This window comes from Populus alba, chromosome 19 (genome assembly GCF_005239225.2).
Source record: "Populus alba chromosome 19, ASM523922v2, whole genome shotgun sequence".
Classification (NCBI taxonomy): Eukaryota; Viridiplantae; Streptophyta; class Magnoliopsida; order Malpighiales; family Salicaceae; genus Populus; species Populus alba.
Window position 1 is genome coordinate 7,564,850 of NC_133302.1, and position 16,177 is coordinate 7,581,026.

Genomic DNA, 16,177 nt, shown 5'->3' on the forward strand with positions numbered 1-16,177 from the left:
GTATTAAATGAAAGGCATGCAGATAGGTTTTAAAGTGATAACTACGTACATTATTTCTTTTCTTATTATATGCAAACCAAATTATACTATTCACTTTCAAATTCTTGTGTTCACATTTCAGATGAGTTCATACGTATGATTGACCTGACCATTACTAATACTACGGTAGTGTTTGGAAAATAAAGTAGATGTTATTTTTTAAAGTATATTTTATTTAAAAATTTATTAAAATAATGTATTTATTTTTTTTTAAAAAATAATTTTTAATATTAATATATTAAAATAATTTTAAAATATTAAAAAAAATTAATCTAAAACTAAAAAGTTTTCCATTTTTTGTAAAAAGCAATTAGACTTTAATACCAAACCAGACTCATGAATGTTAGCTAGCTTTAACATCACTGAGGTCTGTCAAATTTATTTGGAGTTGCTTGATCCTTATACTTTTCTCTCTGCGCTATTACTGTAACAATCTCTTTATACCATTCTCTGCTTCCAGTAAATCATTTCTTAAATCCATATACTCTTCTCTTGCCTGTGCTTTCTGCTCTTTTTTGTCTGAACACTGCTCAGGCAAAGCAGCTCTTGCAGAACATCTTGAATCCAGGTAAAGTATTTATACTTCATCTTGTTGGTGTTTTTTGTTTTTCACTTCCAACTATTGTTTGAATCTTTTTAAGTAAAGGACAAGTATCATCAGTAGTTTCCAAAAATAAATCAATCGATCTTTCTCAGTTTTTATAATCCATGTCTTATGGAGTTAATTGATGACCCTTAACCTTGAGCTTTATATATATATATATATATATATTCGGTTTTAATCCTTCTTTTTCCAATTAATGTAACTTCCATTAATTTTTATTCGATACTGTGACCTTTTTTTTAATAGGAAAAAATGGTTCGATCAACCGATCCATTCTGGAATGATGTTGAAGATATGAGTAATGGTGGCATGAAGTGTAAATTTTGTGGGCATTTATTTTCCCAGAATACTTCCATTTCGAGGATCAAATGGCATTTGTCAGGAGTGAAAAGGCATGGTGTTAAAATATGTGAGAACGTTCCTGAAGAAGTTCAAGATGCAGCCCGTGCAGCTATTGATGGCCCTCCAGAAAAAAGAAATAAATATGAAGCAGGATCTAGCAATAATGAAGCAGCTCTTTCCCCTGGAGAGCTTGCATGTTGGATTCATGACATCACTGATAAAGAGATCGAGCTTATGTTGGGACGTAGTTCTCCTGAAGAGCTTCTGCATGATGCATTGGAGACTGTACCGAGAACAGAAATGGTGCAGCATCTGGAGAGAGGTAGCTCTCATGAGAGGACATCAATTAATCAAGCTGGTGAGCCTCAAGGAGATTCATCCGAACCAGCAGATCTATTGTGTCCTCGCCTTGGAAGATGTTATGATCAACTCTGTTCAACAGTAAACAATGATGTCATGAAGAATGAAGTGCAGAACATGGTTACAGTGAGGACAGCACGTGACAGTTTGGCAGGGGATGCTGGAAGGATACCAGTGGGAGTTCAGGGCACGGAACAAGGTGAGGGGGAAGACAGAATTTGTTCACATTTTGAAGCGGAAAATGGCATGGGAAACACTGGTGAAGAAGGATCTATTCAGCATGTTGACAGGAGTTTCTCTCTTGGGAGACACACAGTTGATGCACATGAGAATAGAGGAGAAGCAACACAAGGAATTGATGTAGTGAATCAATCAGCTGGTTTTTCAATGGAGGAGGAGGAGGAGGATGTGGAGGACAATAGAGGAAGGTTGGTGCAGACTGTCGCAGGAGCTAGCTCTTCTAGAGGCCTTAAATACAACACAAGTGGGAGTAGAGGAGATCCAATTCCTCTTAGCTCTACAAAGTTAGTGGGTCGAGCATTTGAAGAGAATAAGAATGTGATATGGTCTCTGTTAATGGATGATAAATTCTCAACCATTGCCATTTATGGAATGGGGGGAGTTGGTAAAACGACAATGCTACAACATATTCATAACGAGCTTCTAGAAAGAAGAGACATTTCTTGTCGTGTTTACTGGGTGACCGTGTCTCGAGATTGCAGCATTAATAGATTGCAGAATCTTGTTGCTACATGCCTTGGTTTAAATCTTTCAGGAGAAGATGATAATCTGCGTAGAGCTGTCAAATTGTCAAAAGAACTAGTGAAGAAACAAAAATGGATTCTCATCTTAGATGATTTGTGGAACTCTTTTGAGCTACACGTAGTGGGAATTCCTGTCAATTTTGGAAGGATGCAAGTTGATTATGACAACTCGATTAGAAAAAGGTTTGTAACCAGATGTATAGCCAACACAAAATCAAATTGAAGCCACTTTGTGAGGGGGAAGCTTGGACTTTGTTCATGGAGAAACTTGGAGATGACAAAGCACTTTCTCCTGAAGTTGAGCAAATTGCGGTAGATGTTGCAAGGGAATGTGCTGGTTTGCCATTGGGAATTATTATAGTGGCAAGAAGCTTAAGGGGAGTGGATGGCCTACATGAGTGGAGGAATACATTGAATAAATTGAGAGAATCAAAATTTAAGGACATGGAAGATGAGGTATTCCGGTTATTGAGGTTTAGTTATGATCAGTTAGATGATCTAGCACTACAACATTGTCTTTTATACTGTGCATTATTTCCTGAAGATCATAAAATTGAAAGGGATGAACTCATAAATTATTTGATCGATGAGGGAATAATGAAAAGAATGAGGAGCAGTCAAGCAACATTTGACGAGGGCCACACAATACTCAATAAACTTGAAAATGTCTGCCTATTGGAAAGTGCTAAAATGTATGGTGGTAGTAGATGTGTCAAGATGCATGACTTGATTAGGGACATGGCCATCCAAATACAGCAAGAGAACTCTCAAGTCATGGTTAAAGCAGGCGTGCAATTAAAAGAATTGCCGGATGCAGAGGAGTGGACAAATAATCTTGTGAGAGTTTCGCTAATGCGTAATCAAATTGAAGAAATTCCCTCGAATCATTCACCAAGGTGTCCCAATCTGTCAACTCTATTTCATTGTGAGAATGCAAGGTTGCAATTTATTCCAGATTCATTTTTTATGGAGTTACATGGGCTCAAGGTACTCAATCTGTCTTACACAGGAATTAAAAAATTGCCTGACTCTATCTCCGATTTGGTGACTCTCACTGCATTATTGCTCTGTGGTTGTCTTAAATTAAGGGATGTACCATCATTAAGAAAGCTCCGGGCACTAAAGAGGTTAGATCTCTTGAATACTAAACTTAGAAAGATGCCACAAGGAATAGAATGTTTATCCAACCTCGAGTATCTTAGACTCCATTTAATTGGTGAAAAGGAATTTTCCAGTGGGATATTACCTAAACTCTTACACTTGCAAGTGTTTGTATCTAGTGCTCAGATAATGGTTAAAGGAAAGGAAGTAGGATGCTTAAGGAAGTTGGAAACTTTGGAATGCCATTTTGAAGGTCACTCTGACTTTGTGGAGTTTCTTAGATATCAAACCAAATCACTAAGCAAATACAAAATCTTTGTAGGGCTTCTCGATGTTGACGTTCCTTATTTATCAATGTGGAGATTTTGCAGCAGAAGGAAAACCATTGTTTTGAGTAACTTGAGTATCGACGGAGATAGAGATTTTCAGGTCATGTTCCCAAATGACATTCAAGAACTGTCCATTATTAAGTGTACTGATGCAACAACTTTATTCGACATTTCATCGGTGATAATGTATGCAACTAAACTAGAGAAGCTCGAAATTCGGAAGTGCAGTAACATGGAGAGCTTGGTTTTATCTTCTAGGTTCTGCTCTGCTCCACTTCCATTGCCATCTTCCAATGGTATATTTTCTGGTCTTAAAGAGTTTTATTTCTGTAAGTGTAAGAATATGAAGAAGTTGCTCCCTCTTGTCTTGCTGCTAAACCTCAAAAACTTGGAACATCTTGAAGTTGGAGAATGTGAGAAAATGGAGGAGATAATAGGAACAACAGATGAAGAAATCAGCAGCAGCAGCTCCAATCCGATCACAGAATTCATACTCCCAAAGTTAAGAATTCTGAGATTGATATATTTACCAGAATTGAAAAGCATTTGTGGTGCAAGAGTGATTTGCGATTCTCTTGAAGAAATTGAAGTAGACACATGTGAGAAGCTGAAGAGGATTCCAATTTGTCTTCCGTTGCTTGAAAATGGCCAGCCATCTCCTCCCCCTTCTCTTAGAAGAATTGAGATACATCCAAAAGAATGGTGGGAGAGAGTGGTGGAGTGGGAGCATCCTAACGCAAAGGATGTCCTTCTATCCTTTGTACATTTTGAAACCGTGAAGATGATATTGAATTACAGGTAGCCATCGTGTTTCTCCTCCTCTCCTCTCTTAATCTTCAAACTAGTTTTTCTCACTGATTCCTCTGTTTATTTATTATTTATTTAATGTGGAATTGGATGGCTCTTCATCTTTTCATGGCTTTTAACTATTTGGTGATCTTTTTTATAGGTAAATGGAAGAAAAGCATGTTGCCTCTGCCTATTTCACTGCCATCAAATATTGATCCAGAGTTTCTAATTTTAGTGTTGAACAATGTTTTTCTGCGAAGAGCTTGGTTGCTTCTCATTCTTTTGAGATCGGGATTTATAGCCCTGACAGGATTAAAGCTATTATGATTATTTTTCTTTATGATAAAGTTCTTGTAATCTTTGATTTTATCTATAAATAAAATTTGATTTTATCCTTCGAAGGGTTGTGAGTGAAAGTGAGGTTTGAAAATGGAATCTTCAAATTGAGATTTTTGAATATTTCGAATGGTGTCAGTGGTTATGATAAGTGAAGTTATCATCGAACATTTCAGCCATCTCCATGAGTTAACACTCGCTAATTTTGAAAAAACATCTTGGTGCAGACCTGTGCAGGGCATGCAATTTGCCCATCCTGGGCTCAATATAATTTTTTTAAAAAAAATAATTGAGTTGATATGCTATATAAAAAATAATTTTTTAAAAATTTAAAAAAATAATATTTTAATATATTTTCAAGCAAAAAAAACATCTTGAAAAACAAATATTACCAAACTTGAAAACCAATTTCTTACCATATCAAGAACAACAATTTCCTATTTATTTTAATTACCAAGTGCGTGTTTAATATTACGGTGTATGATATTTTTTTGTTTTAAAATAGATTAAAATAATTAATTATTTTTTTTAACATCAACTTATTAAAAATCATTGAAAAAAATTAAAAAAAAAACCTTAAATTTAATATTTTAAAAAAAAATAAAAATACTCTTAAAAAATATCTGAAATAAAAAACTGCCGCTTTTTTCCAAATGGGTTCTCAAGAAACATATCTTCGCCACAAAACGCTTTATGCATTTCATGATACCTTTGTTCGTTGACAAGTATTGCAGTGCTAATAATTTGCAAGCAAGCAAGATTGCATTGCCAATAATTTGACATGAGAAGCTGTTTCCTTTTTCTTTTTTTTCCTAAAATGATTATATAATTTTTTAAAAACAAATTTGCTATTTTCAATAACAAGTTAATTGGGATGTCAAGGGAAAGCGGCTATAAGCAATAATTAAGTGATTGAATCTCTCATTTCATGATACATGGAGATGAAACGTAACAACCATACTCAAATAAAAACAAAGTCTTGACACCCAAGGCACCTCATAAAACCTCAAATGGGAAATTAAAATTTTTGATTAAAAGTTTCGAAATCTTTGTCATGTGAAGAAACAGTACTTTGATAATATGCAAAACTCACTTGGTTTTCTATTTCTCTCTTGTATTCGAGGTGTGTTTTCCTACTAATTTCTCATCCATACTGATTTTGTGTTTAGTAATGTGGTTCAACCTGTTTTTTAAAAGTGCTTTCTAAACTACTTTTTATATGAAAAAATCATATTCATGGCATTTCAAGTATTTTTTTATGGTTTTGATGTTATAATGTTAAAAATTAAAAAAATATATATAAAAATACAATATTTTGATGCATTTTCAATTAGAAAGCGGTGTTGAAAAAAACCGACACATCTATAATATTGGTATTATTTGACCTGACTCAATTCATCTGAATTAGATAATATAGATATCAAAAATGATAGCAGGTCAAAAAACCTACTAAATTGATATCACGAGTCAGGTGATGAGTCATAATTTTTAAAATCCGGACAACCTGATACAACCTGTATGTCCTATAACAATAAACATAGTTTGTTTTTTATATGGTTGGGTCCTCCTGTAGCAATTAATTACTCCATTTTAGTTAATTTTATTCAGTTGGTGTATTAAGCCTAAATTGTTTGTTAAAACTCACAATAGACTTTAGGCTAGTTTATTAAGTCCAAATCTTAATTCTAATAGTCCAACCCGTGGATATTTGTAGTAACCATGAAAAACTTAGCACAACCTGATATATCAAACCCGTTCAGGTTACTTGGGGGCATTATTGTATTTGACATAAATTAAATATTATTATTAAAAAAAATTACACACGCGCCGACATGTGGATATCCCTCGTGTTGTAAGGGCAGCGCATGTGAGGCTGTTCGACCATCAAAAGCTGCTTTTCAGGGTGGTGTTTAGAAGGTCTCGACGCCTTCTACATGATGTGGTGGAATTTTAACTAGACACGCCTCTAGTTTGGTATCGATGACCATTTTCTCCCTTTCCTTGTCTCTCTCTCTTCCTTCCCTCCTCCAACTCAAGACCAATCCCTTCAAAAATTAAGACAGCCCCTTCAATTTATTTTGCCTTCACATTTGATTTCTATCCTTTTTATTACTATTTTTTTTTTTTGAATAAGCTATAAAATTATAAATGTTTTGCAATTTCAACCTACTATTTTTTAAACTATAAATAATCTATCAAATTACAAATATTTTTTTTATTTAACCCCTACTATTTTTTAGTTTTTCAAATTTGGTCCTTTTTTTATTGCTATTTGTTTTATTTAGGATCATTTGTTAAGTTGTTTTTTTTTTTTTACAATTTCATCTTCTCTTAGTTTTTTTTTTCCTACCAAATTTTACTCTCATTTTTTTGTTGTTATGTTTTTTCTTTGGCAAGTTTTTTTATTGATATTTTTTTCATGATTTAATCATCCAAAACTAAATTGGTTGTGATCAAGTCTCTGCGTATGATATTTTTTTCATGATTTAATTACCAATTAAACCTATGACTTGGGTCTTAATTTTTTTAATTCTTAATTTTTTTTATTCTAATATTTTTCGGAGTTCAGAAATTAAATCGGAGTGTTTGTGATCAAGTCTCTGTGGATGATAAATCCCACCTCATGTGCTGGACTTTCTATTACGACTAGATGCTAGTTTTTCAGTCTCATAGAAACAATAACAAAAACTCTTTATATATATATATATATATATATATATATATATATAGATGAGACAACAACAAAAAATTTATTACTTTTCTACATTGCCTTTGGAATTTTCCGATGTCAATAACGAAGTAGTTTTTGTTTTTTCTCTAAAATGAGATATATTTTTTCAGAACAAATTTCCTGTTTTAATTTCTGAAACAAGTTGAGTGGGATTAAATCATAATTAAGTTTCCACAAATAGATAATTAAAACTATGATTGATTTGTTGATATTAAAATAAAAAAAATATAAAAACATTGTTTTTTATATATATTTTTAATTAAAAATTATTTTTAAGAAGTATAGCAAGACAAATATAAAAGATGCACTTCTTCTTTTTAATTTTTAATTGTATTCATGAAAAATAAAATTTTCTTTTCTTCCCTATATAGACGCCTCACAACAGCCTGTTTGTTTTTACATTTTAAAAACGTTTTTGAAAAAAAAATGATTTTTTATTTTATTTTTTTGCTTTGCTTCAAATTAATATTTTTTTTTAGTATTTTCAGATCATTTTTGATGTGCTCATTTCAAAAATAATTTAAAGAAAATAAAAAAAATATTATTTTAATATATTTTTAAATAAAAAACATTTTAACAAATAACAAATTACACCCCCCTTCTCCTCCCCCCTTCTCTTCAAGAAATCTATGCATGGCCAAAAGAATGGTGGGAGACAGTAGTGGAGTGGGAGCATCCTAACACAAAGGATGTCCTTTTACCCTTTGTATGTTTGTAACCATTTAATTTAAGGTAGCAATCGTGTTTTAATTCCTCTCCTCCCTCCCTCTCTTAATCTTCAAACTAGTTTTTCTCACTGATTCCTCTGTTTATTTATTATTTATTTAATGTGGAATTGGATGGCTCTTCATCTTTTCACGGCTTTTAACTATTTAGTGATCTTTTTTATAGGCATCTTTACTACGAGAATTCCAAAGGGTTCGCTGAGCAATGTTTTTTTGTTTCCTCTTCCGGATTCGCTGCCATCAAATATTGATCCAGAGTTCTTAATTTTACTGTTGAGCAATGCTTTTCTGCAAAGAGCTTTGTCGCACCCCAAAAAAAATTATCAGCGCGCGGCAATCGGCTGGCGATTTTTCTCGTTGTTGCGTTTGCTTTGAATTCGTTCATGGGAGTCGCCACCTAGTAATTCATTGAGGGCTACTAGGAAACCGGATGTACTGGTCTTGTCAGAGATCGCGGGTAAGGGACTGGTTGTGGTTAGGGAAGGTATCAGCACCCCTAACACACCCTACCTGAGGTAAGCTGCTTCGTGTTCTGATGTGATTTGAAAATTTAAAATAATAATTAAATTCTTAGGCTTGAATAAATCAGTTATTAAATCCCCGAATATATGTAGAAACTTGTCCTCATATTTTCATGGAAAATACAACTTGATTTTATTTGTCCTTGAGATATTTAACCATATTTAAATTAACAAATAATTCTTTGTTTTTTATTTTATTTTTATAATTCAATGACATAAATAAAAATGCAAACACAAACATTCACTTTTCACTATTTTTTTTTTGTTTCTTTTCTTTCCCTTTTCTTTTCTTTTTCTTTTACATCACATTACAACTTACAATAAAAAAATCAAATGCTAAATAATAAAAAAAATCAAACAATTTTAAATTTACAAAAAACAGCCCCCCCAAAGCCTCCTGGAATTGCTGGGAACGACACTGTGAAGAATCATGGGCAGCAGGCCACTGGCGGCGCGTCTTCCCACGCGCCACCGCCACTGGCGGCGCGTGGGTTCACGCGCCGCCGCAGTAAAAAGCACAGCAACAGGGGGGTCCAAAACGGCTACCTTCCCCGCTCCTCTTCCTCTCCGGCAGTGATCTGTAAACAAGAAAAGAGAACACACGCAACAGTTGATTTTATTCCATTTTATGTCTAGATCTGTGCTGATTTTCCCCTTTTTTAGATCTATTCTTTTCTGTCTTCTTTGTTCTTCGTGTGTCTGTTCTTTCCTTCTTCAGCAGGTGGCCGGTCTGGCGGTGTTGAAGAGGAGGGCTGTTAGGAGGCAGCGGTGGTGGTGGTTTCGAGGAGCGACGAGAGTGTTGCCCCGGCGCTGCTGTTCGGCCGCCGCTGGGAGAGGAAACCGAAGGGGAAACAGCCGTTGCTGATGGGAAGGCTGCGGTGGCTGGCTGATGATGGAGACCGAAGTCGAAGGGAACCGATCTGCGGTTCTGTTGTGCCGCTGGGGGAGGAGCTGGAGCTGCTGTGGAGATATCACTGGAGAAGGCCGGTCTGTGGTTCTGGTGATGACGGGGACGACTCTGTGGGCGCTGCTGCGGCCGACGGAGGGGAGCTTGTCCGGTGCGTGCAGCGGCCTGTGATGGCTGCCGGTCGGTCGGCTGGGGAAGAAAATCAGAACCAGGGGGGGCTGTTTCGGAGGAAAGAGATAGTGTGGCTCAGCTAATCTTGGTGATGATGAGAGGGAGAGGGGACGGTGATGGCTAGCTTTGGCCGTGTGTGGGAATGGGCGGCTGTTTTTGAAAAGGAGAGAGGGTACAGTGGCGGGGGCTGTTCGGTTCCTTTTTGTTGGAGGAGAAGGGAGGCCTCCGTGGTTGCTTTGAAAATGAGCAAAAATAGGGAAAAAATGGTGATGGCTTCGGGGCGTGAGCAGGGGAGATGAAGGAAGGAACTGGTGAGGTCGTGGCTGAAACTTTCGGTTTCAGAGGGAGAGTCCGCCCAGAGAGAGGCCCTGGCTGAGGGGAGCTGTTCGGGTTTTTTTATTGGAGGAGAAGGAAGTAGTGACCGGCCGGTTCAGGAGAGAAAGGAGGACAGATCGGGGGGGGCAGAGCCCTCCGCTCGGGGAGAGTGTGTGGTTGGTTTTATGAGGGGAAAGAGAAGAAAATTAATTACAAAAGGGGCTGTCTTCGTTTTGCATAGGGGCCAGGGAGAGTGGGGAGATAGTGAGGGGGAGCGTATGTGGTCGGCTGGAAACAAGGAGAAAAAAAAAAAAAAAAAAACTGGGTGGGGGCTGAGTTCCTAATTTTTAGCCGAAAGAGAGGGATTAAATAATGGTCTTGGGCCAGGGGGAACGGCTAGTTTCGGGTGAAGAGAGAAAAAAAAAAAATTCTTAGGTTGCCCCTTCTTCCATAATTCAAAATTCCCTATACATAGACAAAAATATTGTTTTGGCCTCAAAATTGTTCCCTTAATTTTCTTTTTTTGTAAAATTTGATTTTTCTTGTTTTTTTTTTTGTATTTTTTTGAAAACGAGCAATATCAACGTCGACTCTAATACGGAAAATCAATGATTTTAAAAATGACGCGTGAAAAGTCGAACGCGTTCGAAAGACCCTTAAAAAATTAAATTCTTTTTTTGGACGACGTTGAAAATGCTAAAATGATGAAAATATATTTAAAAAACATATTTTTTGGATTTTCTTTGTTTTTCTCTATTTTTGGAATTTTTTTTGAAAATATCAAAAACATGGGTCAAAAATTGGGTAGCAACAGATGCCCCCTCTTTACAATGCTTACGAAGCGAAAATCCTCAAAATTTTGCATAGTAAGCTTTGTAAAGAAAACAAAAGAAAAAATGGTTTCATTATCTTGGGCAACCTGCCTAAACATACTCACTCTAGTCTATTTTCACGGGCGACCGACCCACACTCTCCCAATAGTCTATTTTCACGGGCGACCTGCCCACACATTGGGTTTACCTGAGATCCCATCTGGCGACCTCATTCAACTGTAACGAAAATATTGCGTAACTCGATTAACCTGAAATCCCGTCTGGCGATTCCCTTTAACCAAAGCTACATGAGATCCCATCTGGCGACCTCATTCAACTGGAACTAAACTGTGTAACTCGGTTAACCTGAAATCCCATCTGGCGATTCCCTTTAACCAAAGCTACATGAGATCCCATCTGGCGACCTCATTTAACCAAAACAAAAGAATGTGTAAAAAATGGTCTCATTGTACGGGTGACTAACCCTAGAAAAAAAACTGGTCTCATTGTACGGGTGACGAACCCTAGAAAAAAAGCTGGTCTCATTGTACGGGTGACGAACCCTGGTGCTGCTGGTCTCATTGTACGGGTGACGAACCCTAGACAAGTGCTGGTCTCATTGTACGGGTGACGAACCCTAGAAAAATGGTGGTCTCATTGTACGGGTGACGAACCCTAGAAAGATGCTGGTCTCATTGTACGGGTGACGAACCCTAGAAAGATGCTGGTCTCATTGTACGGGTGACGAACCCTAAAAAAATGCTGGTCTCATTGTACGGGTGACGAACCCTAGAAAAATGCTGTGAAGTGCGGTCTCATTGTAATGGGTGACCTACCCACGTGGAAAAAATATGAAGTGTGGTCTCATTGTAATGGGTGACCTACCCAGATAGAAAGAATGTGAAGTGTGGTCTCATTGTAATGGGCGACCTACCCAAAAAAAATGGAAAAAATATGAAGTGTGGTCTCATTGTAATGGGTGACCTACCCAGATGGAAAAAATATGATGAAGTGGTCTCGTTGTGATGGGCGACCTACCCAAATAGAAAGAATATGAAATGCGGTCTCATTGTAATGGGTGACCTACCCAGATGAAAAAATTGTGGAAAATTACGGTCTCATTGTCATGGGTGACCTACCCGGATGAAAAAAATATGATGAACGGTCTTATTATGATGGGCGACCTACCCAGATGGAAAAAATGTGATATGACAAGTGTGAAAAATAGGACTTACCTGGCGAAGTCCTGAGGGGATGATAGAAGAAGGGCTGGAAAACTTGGTGCTTCCTGATAAGTCCCGATCATAGGATTTGAAAACTCGGTGTTTTCTGACTGCAAGGGTTGAAAACTCGAGGCTTCCGATTGCAAGGTTGATCTTTTCATTTCTTTGGGATTTTCCTAATGGTAGGGTTCATCCATCGTCCTTTTATTCCATGATCCAAAACCGATTCTTTATTATCATCACCACCATGCTTCTTTCTTTTTTCCACCATCTTGCTGGACCTCCTTAAGGATTTTCCTGTAACAATTCAAAAATATGTGCAATTTTTTTTTTTTTTTTTTTTTTTTAGGTTAGATGATATGCATGCATCCTTACCTGATTTGAAATATAGGTCCCCCCCTCTTTGATGCTCCATCATCATAGGGTGCCTTTGTTTTCATTCCAAAGCTTTCCTTGCTCTTTCGATGCATTGGCTCATTCATGTGCAAGCCATCCACTCAGCTGTAAATGTAGTGCCCAACCCGGGCTGTCTTCGACAATTACTGCTTGCATCGTTCATCAAGCTTGACCCTGCCCCCAAGTGTGGTACTGCTTGATTCATCATGAAGGATTTTCTCCTGGCTTCTTCTGAGAATTATCCTCTGATTGATTGTGTGCATCATGCCAATACCCATCAAAATTGTTAATCAGTCATGAACTTGCCTCTATTTGAAACAGTACTCTTCAAGTACATGTTATCATCAGCCTTCTTGGAACTCATTCAGTCATCCAATCATGCATCTCATAGCTTGCTGTACAAAGGCTTATGGTTGTATGCTCAGTGCTCTTTTCATGGACTCCTTTCAACTCTTCTAATCAGATTGTGAAAAGAAATGCCTCGGCCTCATCAATGATGCTACTTCTATCACCCATACTCATGCGGTGAAGTGCTCATCTGGCTTAAAACAAATTGTCCCACACAGTCAGTCTTCGGGGTGGGTGCCTTTCTGACATTCATTCAATGCAGTTGCGTGGTAACGTCTGTCGATAACCATGTTTCAAAGGATGACAATATGAGATTGTCCTTCAAGTGCAGCATTGTTCCACAGTCAGTCTTGGTGGTGTGCATATGTTCGATGTTCATTCAAATGCACTTCACCCGATAACATCTGTCAGGAGTCATAGCCATGTTTCAGAGGGTGACCCAAGATGAAGATATGAAAATATCCTTCAAGTGCAGTGTTGCTCATCAATTGCTGCTGAAGTTCACTAAATCATGGATTGTCTTTGAACAACATTGCCCCTAGTTGATCTGAACATGCTCATTCTTCTGTTTACAACCAAATGGCTTTTGTGAATGCCAGGAATGACTTTGATGGACTTTGATGACTCATCATGTGATTCTTTCTTTGCCCCCAGTTGATCTGGATACTGTTTGTTTTCCTTCTTAAGGTCCACTGTATTGCCCCCAGCTGCTCAACTTTTCAAGGAGTGTCGAGGACTTCAATGTCATTTCTATCAACGATTTTGCATACTCAATCAATGTTCTTCTGTGTTTGATAATCTTCCTTGTTCTGGAATCAACTCTCATATTTCAAAGATCATGTCTATTCAAAGTCTAGTTTGTTGAAATGAAATCAGAGATGTCCTTTTTTGGAAATCTTTTGATGGTCTGTGATGAGGTGACCTTTGAGTGAATTTCAAAAGCAAGGCACCCAAGTCAACACTTAGGCTTTATCAGGAAAGGTTATTTCTTTTCTTAGCACTTGTTTTATCAGCATGCATAATAACTAGTAGCTTAATTCATGAAGTCACGACCCTTATGGAAAAACTCTTCAAGTTTTGAGAGCGCCATTTATCGGTTCAAATTGCTTACTTGATTAAAAAGGGCTTTTAAAAGCACGTAATGCAGGCTATGGTTCATGGCTATGAAAGAAAAGAATTTCAAAGGCTCAAAAGGTGTTTGAGGGTTTCAAAGACCTAGGATCAACATCAACTATTCATCAACTCTTTTCTATTTGTTGTCTTGGTAGAGGAAATGCCATATAACCTTGTTAACCTCAAAGATCAGTCTTTTCTTAACATAAGTCATAATCAAAATCCACGTTTCCATGATGAATAACCAACCTTAATCATCTGATAACATTAGAGGCTTTATAATGGATACCAAAAGTCACGTTTATAACTTAGTCTTTTTCTGGTGTTGACTTTTGTCGTGCCTTTCCTTGATTGAAATTTCTTTTTCTCTTTATAGACTTGATAACATTCTCCTTCCTTTATCTTTGACATGTATTTAAGTCAAGGCAATTTCAACTTCCTTTTTTTTTTTTTGTTCTCTTTTTTTTTTTTTTTCACAACCTTCCTCAAAATTTTCTTATATGCCCCCAGTCTATATGTCTTCTTCTAGCTCTCTCTCAATCATTGGACTTTTGTTCTAAGCCTTCCTCTTTATCCATTAATCATATCAATGTCTCCAACATATCTATCATTTGCCCCCAGTGTGGGGTGTGATCCTAGTCAGGGTTTTCATGAAAAGATATTTTATCCAGCTCAAAATGGGACTACAAGGGATATAATCTTTAGAAAGTGAAGGGAATATCAAAGATGGCCTTTTCTCATTTCAAGCAAGGTCGGTTAGAACCGATAAATTTTGACCTCATCTAGTGTAATGATTTGGACTTATAAGAGTCAATGATTAACGAGTGCATAATTACCAAATCCACTACATGTCATTATGCATACTGCTAAAACTTAGCTATATGATGTGTGGTTCAGTTTCAGGAGGTATCAGTTCAAAATTGTTTAGTCACCTCATGTTGCTTTCAAGCATCGAGTCATTTCTGTAATCAAAACACTTTTAATCTTCCGGATTGATTAACCTTTATCGCATGTTGGAGTTTGATCAAAATATTTTGTCAGAATAAAATGTTAAACATCTGTTGATTTCAAAACAACAAAAAGACAAAAGCAAGGCATGTTTCGTTGAAGGATGAGATGTGATCCCAAAACCAAATGCATAATTCCAAAACAATATGATTGATTGTTCATCACCATTCTTGAATCAGCTTTTCTGGCAATATTTGAGTTTTGCCAAGCACTTTCGATCAACATGTCATTCTAAAAATGTTCGGGGGACAATATAGCCAATGACACCCTTCTTCACCGACTCCACTTGTCTCTTGCTCACCAACTTTCAGACTCAATTCTTGCAATTCTTGAAACTGTTCACTTGAAATGGTTGAGGACCCCACCATGACATCACATCTCTTATCTGGATTATACCACCGAGAAATTGGTGGTTGCATGGGATTTGTCGGAGTCAAGCAAAATTCTGGAATCTGGCAGATGCTGGTCGACAAACTTAAACGGCAGAGGAATGTCCCATCTTGGCAAAGACATTTGAGCAATTGATGCTACCGTGAGACCTGGCTATACCCCATAATTGTTCACACCGTCGAAGTCATCTCTTGATTCACCTCTCATCATTGTTCTGGAATCCATGGCAGATCCTTCAATCTATCCTCTTTTCATAGCTTGTTCAATTCTTCGGCAAATCCTCACAACATCATTTCAATCTTCCAATGTTGTTGTGGTTGGCTGCGGATTGTTAGAAAACTTTCCAACAGCTTGGTAATCTTGGCAGTGCATAGAAACTTGTAGTATAGCTACTACCGACGTGTGGAATCACACATTGTCTCTATTGGAAGAGCACCTGATGAATCTAAAACTCCTTTGTCCCCTCTTCGATTTCTCACTGACAGTGCAGCAAACAAACACCTATAGAGGAAGTCCTGCTCTGTCGAAGTTTCAGTATTCTTCATGTTTTTCAGTCTAGGCATGTCTCTTCTCTCTACTTTTGCATTTTAATACTGATACTGTTGGAGGAAAATCATAGATGATTTGAAACTACTATATTCCTTCTTGGACTTCCCACTTACAGATCCACAAATAGATTCCTGCCGAGAGATCTCTGCAACGTTGAAGTTTGATGTCTGCTCCCATGTTTTTCAAACCAGGTCTGACTCTTCTGCCTACTACAATGCTTTGCTGTGCCACTGGTGGGAAAAAATTTCAAAGCATATGAAATTAATACATTCCCTTTTGCATTTCCCATTGGCAGATCCTCAAA

General features: G+C 37.1%; 2 protein-coding genes across 2 annotated transcripts; both read left to right on the forward strand.

Annotated features, from left to right (window-relative positions):
* Positions 1-895: 895 nt before the first annotated feature.
* On the forward strand, positions 896-2,268 carry LOC118056977 (uncharacterized). The gene is made up of 2 exons (XM_073406567.1): positions 896-2,167; positions 2,257-2,268. The coding sequence occupies exons 1-2, from the start codon at positions 896-898 to the stop codon at positions 2,266-2,268; spliced, it is 1,284 nt and encodes a 427-aa protein (XP_073262668.1).
* Positions 2,269-2,294: 26 nt separating this feature from the next.
* LOC140955187 (disease resistance protein At4g27190-like) lies at positions 2,295-4,654 on the forward strand. Its single transcript, XM_073407087.1, has 2 exons — positions 2,295-4,337; positions 4,489-4,654. The coding sequence occupies exons 1-2, from the start codon at positions 2,305-2,307 to the stop codon at positions 4,490-4,492; spliced, it is 2,037 nt and encodes a 678-aa protein (XP_073263188.1). The 5' UTR covers positions 2,295-2,304; the 3' UTR covers positions 4,493-4,654.
* The last annotated feature ends 11,523 nt before the right edge of the window (positions 4,655-16,177 follow it).

Coding starts and splice junctions, on each gene's coding strand:
- LOC118056977 (XM_073406567.1), top strand. CDS start 896: ATGGTTCGATCAACCGATCCATTCTGGAATGATGTTGAAGATATGAGT.
- LOC140955187 (XM_073407087.1), top strand. CDS start 2,305: ATGTATAGCCAACACAAAATCAAATTGAAGCCACTTTGTGAGGGGGAA.